General features: G+C 37.4%; 1 protein-coding gene across 4 annotated transcripts in view; it reads right to left on the minus strand.

The window, feature by feature from the left end:
- The window catches only part of mtsh (mitoshell), a 28,971-nt gene extending 22,425 nt beyond the window's left edge, over positions 1-6,546 (minus strand). For 2 of the 4 annotated variants that reach the window (XM_074178944.1, XM_074178941.1), the window contains exons 1-3: positions 6,411-6,546; positions 4,102-4,350; positions 2,081-2,301 (exon numbers count right to left, since the gene is read on the minus strand). In XM_074178944.1, coding sequence (XP_074035045.1) covers positions 2,081-2,301; positions 4,102-4,312 — 432 coding nt within the window. In that variant the 5' untranslated portion in view covers positions 4,313-4,350; positions 6,411-6,546. Of the gene's footprint in view, positions 1-2,080; positions 2,302-4,101; positions 4,351-6,361 lie in introns of all 4 variants that reach the window. The other 2 variants (XM_074178943.1, XM_074178942.1) reach the window with 2 other exon arrangements.
- Positions 6,547-16,769: the final 10,223 nt, after the last annotated feature.

A 16,769-nucleotide genomic window follows, 5' to 3' on the forward strand; every position in this document is an offset into this window, starting at 1 on the left:
ACAATAATGAGCAAAAAATTAAAAATGAATTTAAAATTTTTAAAAGATTTCAAAACGAGTCACTTCACGATGTTTCGATTGTTAGTATCTACAATCGTCTTCGGGTGATGACAGTTGTTATTTTCATTTTATATCTTCATTATTTTATTCGTTTCATCATATTTTCATTTCACGTAGACACTGTCCTGAAGCATATCAACAACGTAAGTCCTTCCATCACTTTCACAATAGAGAAGGAAGTCCACAACGAATTGCCTTTCTAAGACGTGAAGAGAACCGACACTAAATGGGAAACATCTGTATATCGAAAACCCAATCACACAGGACAGTATCTGAACCAGAAATCCAACCACCATCAATCGACTAAGAGAGGAATCATCAAGACTTTACTACACCGTGCTTTCGGGCTCTGTTATACAAAAAAAGGTCTCGAAAAGGAACTAGACATCATCAAAAATGACCTTCAACGGAATGATCACTACAGAGTAAAGGTAGAGCAGGCTTCAGCTAGAAGACAGCAAGAGTTCCACAAGGAAGAGAAGCCGCCACTATCTGTACTTGTACTTTCCCACATCAAAGGATTATCGGAAAGGATAAGAAGGATTGGGTCCAAATATAACATCAGAACCTGTTTCAGATCTGGGAACACTATCCGTAGCAGCCTCACGAATACCAGGCCACCAAACGCGGACTAAGATTCCAAGAATTGCATTTACCGCATACCCTGCGAGTGCGGAGAATCATACATCGGTGGCCATTGAAAATTCGCATTGCTGAGCACAAGAAACACACCCAGCGAGGAGAAACCAGCGATTCTGGAATAGCAGAGCATGTTTGGACTCATCAACATAACATCAAGTGGGCTCAAGCTGAAATCATCCACAAGGAGGAACACTGGTTCAGGAGAAAATTCAAAGAAGCCGCGTATATGCTGTCCAACAACATATTTAGCCAAGCTAGCGTAACATATGAAAACCTTTAATCAAGCAGAAAACAACCAACTCCCGCCAAATGTTCATCTCCCGCTAAATACCAATGAAGCGGAGAGATGGAAGAGGGGATAGGTGAAATCACTCGAATGACCTATAAATAGTCAGAAAAATGTTACTATTCAGTTGCTGACTATCTCAATAAACGAATGCATGAAATCGTTTTGAATTGTTGAATATTTTAAGTAGGTGTATGTATTATGTATTTTTATATATTTTTATACACTTTCATTGGTGTAATGCTATGACAACTTTCAATGCAATTTTTAGGATTGTCAATTAAGAAAGAATAAAAGAGAAACAAAAGATCTTGGAGGAATAAGTCCAGTTATCAGCCGAAGACGATTGTGGATACTAACAATCGGAACGTCGTGACGTAACTTGATTTGGAATGTATTAATTTTTAATTTTCATTTCTTGTTATTAATATTTTTTAATTTTCAGCTTGTATTGATATTTAAATTCTTTTATTTTTTGGTTGTTGCTTGCATATTATTTCTTTGTAATTTCAGTTTATTGTTTAATGAAATTGTTATTTTCGGTTAATCTCCTTGTTTTTTTTTCAGGTTTATCAAATCAATTTATATTATATTAGACAACGGAAGTCCGAACTGATGAAATACACCACGAAACATTGTCAATCACCTTCAAATAAACAATATAATTGATATTTCAGGTATTCATTTGGATTTTATTTATTCTTTCATTGATTTAGAATCATAATAGAATTCGAATTGATGAAATTTTCATTTCATTCTCCTTATATCTCATTCCAACCTTAAATTTACAATACAATATTACTTTTTTTTTCTGTTCTGATTCTACACCTCCATAAATAAATAGTACCTACTAAGGCCAGGTGAGTATAATTTGTTTCATAATTTTCAAATATGAACATAATTTATTAACTATGAGGATGATGAACCTAACATTATCCAAAGATGCAAGAACTGAATATCTATTGATTTTCAGCATATCATGAATTCCTGGTGAGCCAACACGATTGTTGAAGTTTGTTGCAACTCATGAATGAATCCGCATATAATTATAATCATGAGATCGATAAAAGCACTACCAAGCTATATTCTTACCGTCAACAATAACTCACTAGCAGGTGGAGTAATTTGACAATAATCATAGTTTGTTGTCTCAACGATTCGTTCTATGTCGCTATTTTCTTCTTGCGAGTCTCCTTTTTCTCTTCGTTCTCTTGAAACCCCTCCAAAACCCATATCAGGAGGGGCAGTTGAGCCGGAACCATAAACTGGGGATGAAGCGGCAACATGGGTCATTGGTACTGAATATTGGTTTCCTAAGCCAGTAGATTTGAAGTAATATATGAAATACATTTGAATCTATGTATTAATACGAGTATAGGAGTTTTTAGCACATATAACCCAATTGAAGGGTGTGAAATATTCAAGTTTAAACAGTATGACACAAAGAAGTCCTGACAGTACTAGCACTTTATGCTGACAGCAATGTGTCGAAAAATTATTTGTGACAATTTTTGTACAAGAGGGATTCTTCGACATATTCACATCAACATGAAGGAGCATTCAAATATTCTACTGTTGACACGTGATTTCCAGAAAGGAGTGAATTGTAATAATCAAATTGCTGTCCAAAATTGCTGTTACAAGGTTGATATTATGTACACCATTCATTCCAAAAACTACAAAAACAAGCAATTCACCACCAAAAATGATTTTGGTGAATCACATTTAATTTTGCTTGATTTTTGAAGAAGAAAGACTTTGACGTGTCTTACAAAAGGAATACAAATTTAGGCAAATTGATTAGTAACAATGAATACAAAAGTTCAGTGTTATACACATCAGAAGTACATGAGTTGACTTCTCAAAGAAGAATACAAGAGCTCAAAAGTAGTTTCTCGAATATGTAGACAAATTCCAAATTTGCATATCATGTTTTGACAACGTATTACATTTGGAAGAGGAAGATTTGAATCTCAATCTTTTCGAATGCTTGGAAATCAATAGGTTCAGGAGTTCTAAAAATTTGCTAAGTGACAAAAATTCAACTAAATACTTTCCTTCGTTGAATCTTTTTTTCTTATGTGGTAATTGATAATTAGTTTATGAGTGGATTCAGGAAATTCCCATTCATCATTTGTTTATTTGAAAGGGATCATGATTTTTTTTTTCGAATTCCCGATTGATTCATAGTTAAAAATCAGGTGAAATTATCAATCATCAAATATGAAGGAGATATCATGATTCAATTGTTGAATTATGTAATGCACTAATTGGGTAGATTTCAGATACCTGCAAGATACTGTAAAGTTAAATAATTGTGCGGCTTTGTGTACTGTCCAGTGAAAACCTCACGATAAAGTGTAAGGTTAGGTTAGGTGAGGTCCAAAGTGAGTGATTCTATTCGACCCTCCACCGCAACCCGACCAAATAAACCCAGCTTCTTAACGAAGTGGTGAGTGATCTTTCAGGTCAGAGTACGGCTCTGCCGAACTGTAAAAACCTGATTCGGTCCGCAACGGAGCAGGCACAAAGTATGTGCTCTGCTGTTTCATCATTTTCCAAACAGACACACACTGTCATCCGACAGTCCGAGTCCCTGCATATGATGATTCAAATGACAGTGAACTGTAAGAAGGCCTGTTAGACATCGTAGTTCATCCCTACTGTAGACCAACAACTGTTTGGTATCGAATAATGAATATACGCTTTGGAGTGAGCCAATACTGGAAGATTCTGCCAGAAGTCCATAAATCTTCTTGCCATCCAAGTGTTCAATGTTTGCTTGGCAAAGCCTAAAGCAGTATCAATGACAGGTTCTGGTCCGATGAAGCTGCAAGGAAGTCAGCAGCATCTTTGCCTTCCAGGCCAGTATGGCCAGGAATACAGACTAGAGATAATCTGTTAAGTCTTCCTATCGAGGAGAGTCGTGTTTGGCAATTTGCTACCAATTTAGACGTTGCTCGGCAGGAGCCACAATAAAATTTTACCCAAATACTGTAATCATCATGCAACTACCGATGTAAAATCGTTGAATGAGCACCTCAAGAAAACAGTTTTCACATGAATATGGGCCACAATTCCCCTACATAAAATATATATCATGAGCAACTCACCCATATTGAACTGCGTGTACTGATAATGCTGAAAATATGGTCTGGGTACTGGTGGCGGCGGATATGTTACCAAAGATGGAACAGGAGTCCGATATCCCACTGCAGGGTAATAAGTTGGATAGACGTTGCCTTGGCAATTGCAGACGTGGTGCATATGAAGATGGACGTTTTGTTGTTGGTTAGTATTATTTTCAGATCGGTTTTGATCCATATGCTGTTTCTGTGGTTTCACTTGGTAGATATTGGGATCTAGAAATGAAGAAAATTATATTGCAGAGATATAAGTTTGAAAAACATGTTCGATACGATTTCAATTTCATTATCCCATTGCCGGTTGATTATGTAAGCTGCAAGTATTACACAAGTGAAAAGGTCCAAATAAATTTGAAATATCGAAGGGAAATATGTCAACAGACATATGAGGACAATTTTGTAAGTAGGTCCAGTAGATATACGACGGAAAAACAACTGACCCAGCTGAGGCTGCGCAGAAAGCTAGAGTTGAACCATCAAACACCTGTGAAACGTCTTTCGTTCAAAACAATCCCTGCAAGCGACTTCATCTTTATGAAAATCTAGAAGTGAAGTTCATCAACAATTATGATCCGGTTATTATCTTATTATCTGAGTGCACCTTTCAATCACAATTGATATTTCTAAATAGATGAGTTGATCAAACAGTTGTCAATCCTTGTTGCGTCAGGATTATCTGCATAAGTCGTATATTCAATATATCAACACATTCAGTGTGTTGAAGAATTCCCTCATCAATCACCTTTCTGTTTGAGCTTCCACTTCTTTGATAATAATATCACTTCTATAAATCGATTGAAAGAAATGGGTAGAGCTTCATTTACAAATCACACAAAAAATAGGATCTTTCAAGGTTACTCAAACTGATTTCATGAGTATTTTAGACATACAGTCACCGCAGGAAAAGCTATGGGAAAGAGTTTTTTCTGTTTGGAAGTAACGATGGATATGGTGCTGCTGAATTTGATTGACATTTTTTGGATTTTTTGTGAAGGACCTAATATTGTACACTGTTTTTGTGGGTTTATAACCTTCCAGCTGTGTCAATAGAGAATCTGCGGAAGTGTAGTAAAGGGCAAACTTAAAAGTTCATCCCAAAAAATTGTTGAGTATTGGAAAGTCCAATTAGTCAGTTACTTGTCGTATTCCTAAATTTTGCTTGAAAATTGAAAAAATCAATTGATAAAAATTTAATATTGATACTAAGCTTTCTTGAGTGGTTGATGTTCCGAAAAACAATCCTTTTCCGTTTTCGAAAATTGTATCCACTATAAAAACTGTAATGCTTCTGATTTCTTTCGACACGCTTGTGTCAAAAGAAATTTTGAAGAAAGTTAAGTGCCAATATTCAATTTCTATCATTTGTTTTATTTTAATTCTTAGGTGAAATTTTTGAAAGGTACTGACTAATTGGACTTTCCAGTAGATTATATTACACAGTAACGTTTTGAAGCAAACTTTTCAGTTTGCCCTTCAGCAGATATTCTATTGATTCAGCTTTTATTTCTTCAGATTCTGGAGTGTTATAAACAGATGTAACCGAAATACAGAATAATATCATGAGAGAACTATGAAAATTCACCAATTCTGAAAATTCTCATAACCACCCTTCTGAATGGTTTTTCAATTCAATTTCCATTATTTTCTCCACAATTCAGTTTCGATTTCAGTTTCGATTCTGTTTCATTTGGTATTTCCCACTATTTTTCTTCTTTTCATAAAAAAAATATAATAACATTCTTGTTTGTCAAAGATGTTTTCGACAATGTGGTTTCGACTCTCAGAATTCCTATATAATATTACTTTCGATTCAATTCAATAAAAGGTATTGCCATTTAAATTGAAGCAAAGGAAATGAATAGTATGATTATGACACAAAAAAATTCAACATGTCAAAAAATATCGTTAATTTTTTGAAAATTCATAAAAAATACAACAAAAATGTCTGTTTTTTTGTATGAAATTTTCATATGATTCATATGTATGTACAATGACACAATTTTCTTTTGAAAACTATGGATGAAGTGATATTTGACACTATACTTGTAAAAAGAAATATTCTGTATATCTCATGGAAGCAGGGTTTGCGCTAAACTGAAATGCAGTTTGATTTGATATAAATCAAATTTTGTCTTATTGAAAATTTTTACTGTTGAACACATCATTCACAGCACCGAAATGTAAAACATAATTATTTTCCTAACAATAATGTGTAAACTCAATTTACCCAATTAAATTCGATTTACGTATCTCCTTGAAAAGTCAACGGTACTCACTTATTGTTGCTTATCTTCTATTAGAACCATAAAATATTAAAACTAAAAGCTTCAAACGATAACATCAATTTTGTCACTCACAGACAATAATCTGTCAAAGTTTTTGATGACATTTACAAAAGATATCGAACTCACTAGATTGTGATTAATATTGGCAGGTACATTTTGATGATAGAAACGCTACCTTGACAGGTTTTAGGAAAATATTGGCAGGACCTAAAGTAATGGCAACGGATGGATATGGAGAAATGCTTAAATATAGATAACTCCCCACTCTAGGCCACAATTTCGTTTTCTACTTCGTTCTCAATACTGGAATATTTTGAAAAATTATTTATAACAGTAGATACCAAGATTGCCAGATCTACATTATTCTTACATGACTTCCACCTTCGAAATGAATGATCAAAAGTTTCATACTTAGTTAACTTTCTTCAGATGCTCGATGTTTCTGAAAAGTGCTGAAAGTGCTGCTGCTGTTTATAAAAAAACAAATAATTTTTGTTCAAATTCCGGAGGATTTTTCAATTTTTTCAAAAAATGTCTTCAATTGTATCTTAAAAATGTTCAACTATAAGTTTTGGATATGATATAAGGATGAGATAAATTTCGTTAGATAAAATATAATATATAGTAATATAATAAAAAATGAATTACATTATATAAAAAGTAAAGTCTGCCGAAAATTTTCAACACTAGTTACATGAATAATGATCAAACCAGGTAAGTGAAAATATGGAAATCCATACATTTATTTTTTTTATTAGAAACTATATTTTACTCAATAGAACATACAGGAAAAGTGCTGCTTCGTTCTCTCCTGTTCATAAAAGACGACATATGCCTCCTCACTCACAAGCGAATTAGGTGAAATTGGGCACACATTTGAATCGTTGTATTCATGTCACGTGCCACTATAAGGGTGTTTGCAATATGCTGTATAATGGCCGTTGTAAGTAGTCCCACTGTGATTCGAAAGTGCATATAGATTCTGAAGAAAAGTCGAAGACAACATTCAATTTGTCTCCGAATCTCTCTGTTGGAGACAACCTTTTTAAATGAATCACTAATATACTGGGGAATTTATGGATTGACAGGGACTTTGTGCATTTTCTTCTTTCCTTGCACCTCGAACACGTTGGTTTTTCATCTCCATCCAGAGTTTCCTCTCTTGTGAAGGAATCTAGGCATTGTAACAAACTTAATTGGTCAGTTCTTTGTGGTATGTCGAGAGACGAATCCCAGAAAGGATCGAACGATACTGAAGAGTGTCCACAGTGTGAGCACTTTATAGTGGATTTTAATTGACCAACGAAATTTACAATTTTAGAGTTGTTTATGTTTAAATATCTAAGCCAGGACTCTTTAGCTTTTCCGGTGTCACTCAAATTTTCGTCAATCTCCGTTAAGATCGGTTTAGGTTTCTCAATAATTCCATTGAGGCCCTCATGTGAACCTTCTGAAAGATATCGAAGGAATTCCTGAGCGTCTTGATGGGCAGATCCCATGAATCGAGGGGCAAATTTTTTAATCTGACTTTTCAAGTGAGCAGTGTTTATTACTCTATCAGATGAATCTTCTGACCACAATTCCTTAATAACTTCTGCGAACGCTTTTATTGAGGCATCTTTCATAGTAGAAGTACTAGTATTGATATCTTCTATGCATGTATCATTTTTTTGAATATTCCAACCATCTCGTGTTTGATAAACATTGGATAACACAGTTCATGAAACAGGTGTTTCCAATATTTTTCAACCCATTCAACCCAAGAGTTCTCACTGAAGAATGTATCACTGAACTAATGTTGTGACTGTTGATTCTACGTTTACTACTGCTGTCTTCTTCTGAGTAATCACAGATTGGATGATTCACCTTTTTATTGGATCGGTGAGATAAGGAATTCAAAACTGAACTGTCCAAAACTGAATTGGATATGGCTGACGTATTGAATTTGGTAGAAGAAGATAATTCTAGAACTTGATCATATCTAAAGCAAATGGAACTTCAAACGTTCAAGCCAGTCTCTATATACCTACACAGTAGGTTTAATGGACTGACGCCTATCAGAAAACAACTACTCCCCTGGCTAATACCACGAAGGGCGTTGGATTATATCAGACAGGCGTCAGTGCAGGAATCTTCACAGAAAATGTCCTGCATATGCAATTGGCAATACAACTGAAAGAGTCGACCCTCAATTATGGAACGGGCACACTTGCAGACCGGTTTCGGGCTTATTAGCCACTCATCAGTGCAAGATAGTGACCATCATCGACCTAAAGTCAATGATATTCCACAATTGAAAATCGGAATTCTTTCAGAGTATTTCATTCCTCTTCCGAAGTTGGAGCGAACATCAAAAATGTCACTCCATCTAGTGGACGAGGAACTAACCAACTGCACATCCGTAATTTGCCCGATTCCTCTAAATAAGGAATAAAAACTTTCTTATTAGTCAATGGGCTATGCTTGAAGACTGGCAATAAACAAATCTAAAGCAAATGGAACTTCAAACGTTCAAGCCAGTCTCTATATACCTACACAGTAGGTTTAATGGACTGACGCCTATCAGAAAACAACTACTCCCCTGGCTAATACCACGAAGGGCGTTGGATTATATCAGACAGGCGTCAGTGCAGGAATCTTCACAGAAAATGTCCTGCATATGCAATTGGCAATACAACTGAAAGAGTCGACCCTCAATTATGGAACGGGCACACTTGCAGACCGGTTTCGGGCTTATTAGCCACTCATCAGTGCAAGATAGTGACCATCATCGACCTAAAGTCAATGATATTCCACAATTGAAAATCGGAATTCTTTCAGAGTATTTCATTCCTCTTCCGAAGTCCAACGCCCTTCGCCCACAATTGAAAATCGGAATTCTTTCAGAGTATTTCATTCCTCTTCCGAAGTCCAACGCCCTCTTCCAACGCCCTTCGTGGTATTAGCCAGGGGAGTAGTTGTTTTCTGATAGGCGTCAGTCCATTAAACCTACTGTGTAGGTATATAGAGACTGGCTTGAACGTTTGAAGTTCCATTTGCTTTAGATTTGTTTATTGCCAGTCTTCAAGCATAGCCCATTGACTAATAAGAAAGTTTTTATTCCTTATTTAGAGGAATCGGGCAAATTACGGATGTGCAGTTGGTTAGTTCCTCGTCCACTAGATGGAGTGACATTTTTGATGTTCGCTCCAACTTCGGAAGAGGAATGAAATACTCTGAAAGAATTCCGATTTTCAATTGTGGAATATCATTGACTTTAGGTCGATGATGGTCACTATCTTGCACTGATGAGTGGCTAATAAGCCCGAAACCGGTCTGCAAGTGTGCCCGTTCCATAATTGAGGGTCGACTCTTTCAGTTGTATTGCCAATTGCATATGCAGGACATTTTCTGTGAAGATTCCTGCACTGACGCCTGTCTGATATAATCCAACGCCCTTCGTGGTATTAGCCAGGGGAGTAGTTGTTTTCTGATAGGCGTCAGTCCATTAAACCTACTGTGTAGGTATATAGAGACTGGCTTGAACGTTTGAAGTTCCATTTGCTTTAGATTTGTTTATTGCCAGTCTTCAAGCATAGCCCATTGACTAATAAGAAAACTTGATCATATTTCTCAGTATCTTCTGAAGGCAACTTATGGGAAGTAATACAAGAAATATGGGAGGTTTTATGAGGAAACAATCTCTCTTCCTGACTAGGATATGAATATGATTTGGAAATAACGGGATGAAGAAAAATATCATCCAGTGAATGTGACGATGGAATGGTGCCAAAAACAGAGGCTGAATTACCACGCTGTATAGCTAAACTGATTTTTTTGATCAGAAAGGTGGTAAATTTTTTTTCTTCAGTTACTTCAGTCATCCTTCTGCCAATTTCATTAACAAAATAAGGGGCCAAATACACCTAAAGTTTCTACAGCCACAGGATGAAATATAAAATCATTTTCAACATTTCGATACTTCTGCTGTTTTGCTTTCTCACTGGTTGAGGCGGCAGCACCTGCATTTTTAGACGTTTCAACGAAATGAGATGGAGCCAATGTTAAATTATGGGAGATATAGATTTAATCAATTGATGATTTGGTAGATATTTCATTATTTCATCACTCTACATTTTTATTCGTTTTTTTGATTGCTTTGTATCAACTTATGACCATACAATATAACTCCAATAACGACTAGAATGTCTATTATCGCAAATGTAATAGTTTCATCTCAACAAGTTGAGCTTACGATATCATATAATATTGAAAAGAGTTATAACAATAAAAATAAAATGTATTTTGCTGAAATTTCAATCACTTCTGCAAAAAAATTAAATGTTGATATCTGTTGGAAAAAATCAACTTCTTAAACCATCACATTATTTATTACCATGTTGATAATAAATTCAAAGATAATGGAAATACAGATTGAACCCGTTGGTTAGGCTACCTTTCGGGCGCGTCCCCAGGTGGCGTATAGGGGAACGGCTAGGGGAATGGAGGCCTTATCCGGGAAGTCACTATATGTCCCCTTACGGACGGGATCGCCGGACTCCTGGTCTGTGGCAGAAATAAGTAGGGCGAGGGGCACAAAAACTCCCCAAAAGTCTTTGCGAAACATGCCGCTGTGGATCAGTCTACCCAAGCTAAAGTGTAAGGAACCGTGCCGACAGCTGAATGACCGCAGGGTAATATGCGGCTACGAACGGTCCCCTTAGAGAACCGGGCGAAACCTCATTGTTATCAGCCTTCCTCTGGTAATGCGGGGCTTTGTCAGAGTTGACAGAAATGTCCACCCCAATCTACCGCTCGGAATGAGGCTGGACATAGCAAATCACCTCGTGATGTAATTCAAAGGCAGCGCATTTGCAGCGCCAAGACCAGAAGGAGAAAGAGAGCGAAAGAAGTAGGAGTGGCAGCAACTATAAGTGCACTCTTCTCCTCCACCAGTCCTTCTCCAACAGCACCTCCATTAGGAAAATCCCAGGAAGGTTGAAGAAGCTGCGCAATGACAATAATGTCGCTGCACCTTCCAAAACCTTCGCGGAGGCCGTCGTGAGATACCTCAAGGTTGCCGAAGGAAGTGTGTGTTCGGCGAGTCTTGGCCTACACCTGCCGATATAAAGGAGATGTTTCCAAGTGACTTGTCCACCTTCCTGGAAAGGAAAGAATGGACGAGGACCTAGGAGGGCAACTTCTCTGGAAGATGTGCAATTGGTCACATGTGGCCTAAGTGCTGTGGGTATACACTCACCCTCACTACTTTATACATACATACGTACAATCAAATTGAACAGTTAGGAATAGGAAAAATGATTCAAAATTTTTTTTCAGTTCTTATTTCGTCAAAATACTGAATGATAATTTTTTTTTCTTTTGATGAATAGCACATGAAGTTAAAAATTTACTCAAAGTCCTTTGAAATGTTTTAGTGCAATATTTGCCTATTTCTATATAAAGTTCACATCCAAATTAGGTCCATCGAAAGTTCTTCAGTGTCAAAAACACCTGTTGACTGAATGCGTGCTACACCATAATGATAAGCTGTATCTTCATATTATATTGAGAAACATTCATAGCAGAAGACTTGTTATATTTTTTTATATTGTTGATAACATTCAGTTTTTCCACTTGCGAATATTTGATTTTCATCGAGTGCAATTTGCGAAATTTCATGTTTGTGAATATAGATAGTGCTAATAATCCCCGTGATTGATGCGACTCAGTTGAAATGGAAAAAAAATCAGAAAACAAAATATGTAAGAAAATTCGGGTTAAACGATTTGACTGAAAAAACAAAGATGATAATGATGTAGATAATGTACTAAATGATGAAAAATTATTCGGAAGGTCTAAGGTAGTAGTCATCACACCACTCTCCTCAACAATCTACGGTATTGATCTGATTTTGGAATCGTTGGGCGTGGTATTTACATATTTACTCAGGTTACGCTACATTTCTTCATCTGACCGTAGATTGCTGAGGAGAGTAGTGTGATGACTGTCTAAACGGAGTCTAAACAATTTCTGCAATGTAGCTGTAGCAATGTAGCACCGTTTACCAATCCTTCCTATACGTCAATATTGGACTGCAATATATTGAGATAGTTTTGAAATAATAGAAATAACATGTAGTTCGCTGCGGCCATCTTGAATTTGCATCTTTTTCAAAGTGTACTACTAATCTACTAGTCAAGCCCTGTCATTTGATACCCATATTGAGGTAGTTGTGTCAGCAGGAATGGGGCCAAACTTCAATTCGTAAATGTGACCCAAACAAACAGGGCAAGCAGAATGAAACCGTTTAAAAAGCTGTTTTGCAATGTGAATATTGACCATAAAACATTAAATACTGCAGATAACGCTATTCTTGAACTGCTATTCAATTCAATGGCCTAAGTGCTGTGGAAACACATCAGCAAAGAAGAAACTGTGAGGAATACAAACTCGGTTGAATTGGGAAAGAGAGTTGCTCATTATAGTAATTATTCTAATGACATTCCAAAAGTCGCCAATCCTGTTTTATTTTTTTCCGATGTTATACATGTAGAAATTGAGAAAACAAACTTTCTCATTGCCACTTTCCAGAATGTACAGAATGACAGATTTTCAATCGAGAAATCATCACCAACTTAATTTTTTTATAAAATACCTAAAAAAAGAATCAACCGAAATAATTCCATCTTTTTTATGAGAACACCACTGATGTATCACCATACTTACTTTTTGATTTTTCCATGCCTATACACTGGTGCAGCGACTCATTCGTGTAGAATTTTCATGCAACCCAATCGAATAATATGTCTCACTCGATTTCTCTCACGTGGGCCGCTTTTTCAAAAGAGCGATACCGGTAATATCGCTGTTCGTATGACGGTGCAGTGTTGCGCATACTAAACGTGATAATGTGAATTCTGAGGTAAATGTGAATTATCATCACACCGACATAAAATATTATTTTAGGTTATGTATGCAAACGCATGAAAATTCACCGATTTCATTGAATTACTTTTGTGAATCTATCTAGAATCATTACCGGCGTCAGTTTGTGTGTATTGTGAAAAAAAATTATTTCAACTGAATATTGTAATTGAATTCTACATATTACGGTGAGTGATCACGTTTACTTCACTGTTAGCCTATTGGAAAGATATCAAAATATTCTACGAGTAATATAATATCTGTCAATCAATTACTGGTCTGATCCCTCTGGACCTGTACGTTAAGGAGTTTGCATTATTGGTCATGTTACGATTGCACACGGCTGGCGTAAACCTCGAAGTAGAAATGGGTCAATTGAGGCTTAGCCTATGACGAGAAGCGCTAACTGCGCAACCTCTGCTGCAGGCAGCCAGTGATGCAATTGAACCCAGGTTTGTATTTATTGAACCCAGGTTTGTATTTATTGAACCCAACTCAATACTTATGAAACAGAACATAGAGTCAGATGCTACAAAGAAGGCTCAAGATGTGGAGCGTACTCCAGATCTCTAAGCGTACGGATTAAGTGGGGATTGGGAAAACAGTATTGGCTGATATCTGAATCGGCACAAAAAAAAATAACCAGGAAAGGAATTTCCGGCAAAACCATAACAATCTGTACTGATAGTAGACAATCCATATTAACCTTCAACAGACAACGTGTTATCTCAGGGCTAGTACTAGAGTACCACCAAGATTTAACCAAAGCCGCGGTAGACAATTACATCATCCTGAAGCCAATTGCGGAACTAGCCAAACGATACAGCCATGCTCAATCCCTAAAGATATGGAAAAGAGCCAGGATCACTCTGAGGCGACCCTGGGAAGCTGGCGCCGAAAGAATATCTGGCGATGACCAGAAAAAACCTACGCTTAACAGTAGGATGTCTGACTGGCAACTGTCAACAAAGGAAACATCTCCATATTTAGGGTGCTGGTGGACACACCTGTATGCAGGATGTGTGAACAGGAAGATGAAACTGTCAGGCATGTCTTATGCGAGTGTCCGGAGTTATCGTCAATAAAAGAGTGTGTGTTCGGCGATTCTTGGCCCACACCTACCGATATCAAAATGTCTCCTAGTGACGTGTCCACCTTCCTAAAAAGGACAGGATGGACGATGACCTAGAAGGACAACTCTTCGGGAGGATGTACAATGGGTCACATGTGGCCTAAGCGCTGTGGGCCTTCACCCTCCCTACTCAACAGTGACAGAACATCTGTCATCAGTTCTATTCCAAATGTGTCAGTCTCCCTGAAATTGCAAGTACGTTTTCTCTGCTCAATCGAAATAAATCGAGAAGAGACGGCGAATAACTCTTGGCGTGAATCTGAAATACATCACATAGTGACAAACATCTGTTTATCGAAAACCCACTCACACGAGACAGTATCTTAGTCACGAAACCAACCACCACCAATCTACCATAAGATGAATCATCAACACTCTAGTGGATCGTGCTTTCTGGTTCTGTAATAGGAAGGAAGGTCTCGGGAAGAAACTAGGCATCATCAAAAATATCTTCAACGGATCGGTAACTCCAAAGTGATGGTGGAACAGATTTTGGCTGGAAGACAGCAAGAATCTCACAAGGAAGTGAAGCCGCCATTACCAGTGCTTGCCCTTCCCTACGTCAGAGGATCGTCGAGAAGGAAAAGAAGAATTGGGTCCAAGCACAACATCAGAACCTATACCATCCGTAGCAGCCTCACGAAAACCAGATCACCAAATGCGAAATTAGATTTCATGAATTGAATTTACCGCATACCCTGTGAGTGCGGCAAATCCTACATAGGTGAAATTGAGAGGCCATTGGAAGTCTGCATTGCTGAGCATAAGAGAAACATACAGCGAGAAGAAACTAGCAGTTCGGGAATAGTAGAGCATGTTTGGACTCATTAACATAACATCAAGTGATACCATGCTGAAATCATCCACAGGGAGGAATACTTGTTCAAAGAAGCTGCATATATGTTGTTCGAAAACGCATTCATCCAAGCTGGCATAGAGATACGCAACATATGGAAACCTATAATCAAGCGGAAGGAAGGGGGCATAGCTGAAAGCGTTCAAATGACCTATAAATAGTCATTTTTCGAAGAAATGAACCAGACCAGCTATCTCATTGGAGCAACTGCGAGACATAGCGGAAGTCGAGCTGAATACGGATCTTATCCGACGGCTTGCTTACAAGCTCTTCAAGTAGTTCCTCCCAAAAACTCCGCTGACTAGTACAGTCACGGCAGTTAGAGCATATCATAATAAGTCCCACCGACATGGTGGGATGATTTATGAAGCACTCGACATCTTCCAAGAGCGGCATATAAAGTACCGTTTGTAAGTTCATGAAACAACTGGCATGAAGAACTTAGTATAGACAATCTGTTCTGGTTTTTTCATAAAAATTTTCCAAGAGAATCCAGCCAAACACGACAACGACATTTACATTTTCTTGTGAGCAACCTGAATATTAAACCTTTGTAACGGTGTGCATAAGTCTTATCGGCAATAGGCATACGGCTCAGTCATTTTTTAATGAAGTCTGCATTTATGGGTAAGCGTCAACCCGCTAACATCTTAGGGGGCGTTGCCCACTGCCTCCTTCCAGCGGGAGCGTGAGGGCGCGCTTGTCAGAAGCAGAAGCCATTTGCTACTCTATCCACCCTTGAGGTAGAGAATGTTTTGAAATGTAGATGTGTACATAGTATATTTCAATAAAAAGGTTTTTGACTTTGATTTTGAATAACTACTTCAACCATCAAAGGAGTATCACTGCTATTCCCAATTTTTTCAGCAGGTAACGTGACAGAAAGCTCAACCCACAAAATATATCTGGTCAGAATTGGGTCCAAACCTACGACCATCGAGCAATGAGTCGGGCGCCCTACGAATCGCGCCAATTTACCCATATCCTACTTCATTGAAATAGCAAACGACAAATGAAAATTTTTGATCTGGGTGATCAACCACTCTTATCATTTGGAGCTTTCCTTGGTTTCTTCTCTCAAAAGTACACAATTTCCTAAATAATATTTTCATTCGCTCAAGTTTTATATTCTTTGCCGTTTGTTCGAAAGTGGTTGACAAAGTTTCATGGTGAATTTCATCAGTTCCGACTTCCATTGTCTGATATGATTCTAATATGATTTCAAATCTCTGATTTCCCAACCCAAAAGTGAAGAAAAACTAAATCTTCCATATTTCAACCAAAATAATGTTTTGACGATCTAGAAGACTCAAAAGTTGATTTGTTGCGCTGCATTCACAAAAAACTTGCCCCTATTACCGAAGCAATATCTCGGAATAAATTACGGGTTCATTGAAATATTCATCAACCACAAGTAGGTCGATATCTGGGCGGTTCGACGTGGGTGCTTAGTTCA

Source organism: Leptinotarsa decemlineata, unplaced genomic scaffold (genome assembly GCF_025532065.1).
Source record: "Leptinotarsa decemlineata unplaced genomic scaffold, Ldec_3_MD MMD2_tig00004307_RagTag_RagTag, whole genome shotgun sequence".
Classification (NCBI taxonomy): Eukaryota; Metazoa; Arthropoda; class Insecta; order Coleoptera; family Chrysomelidae; genus Leptinotarsa; species Leptinotarsa decemlineata.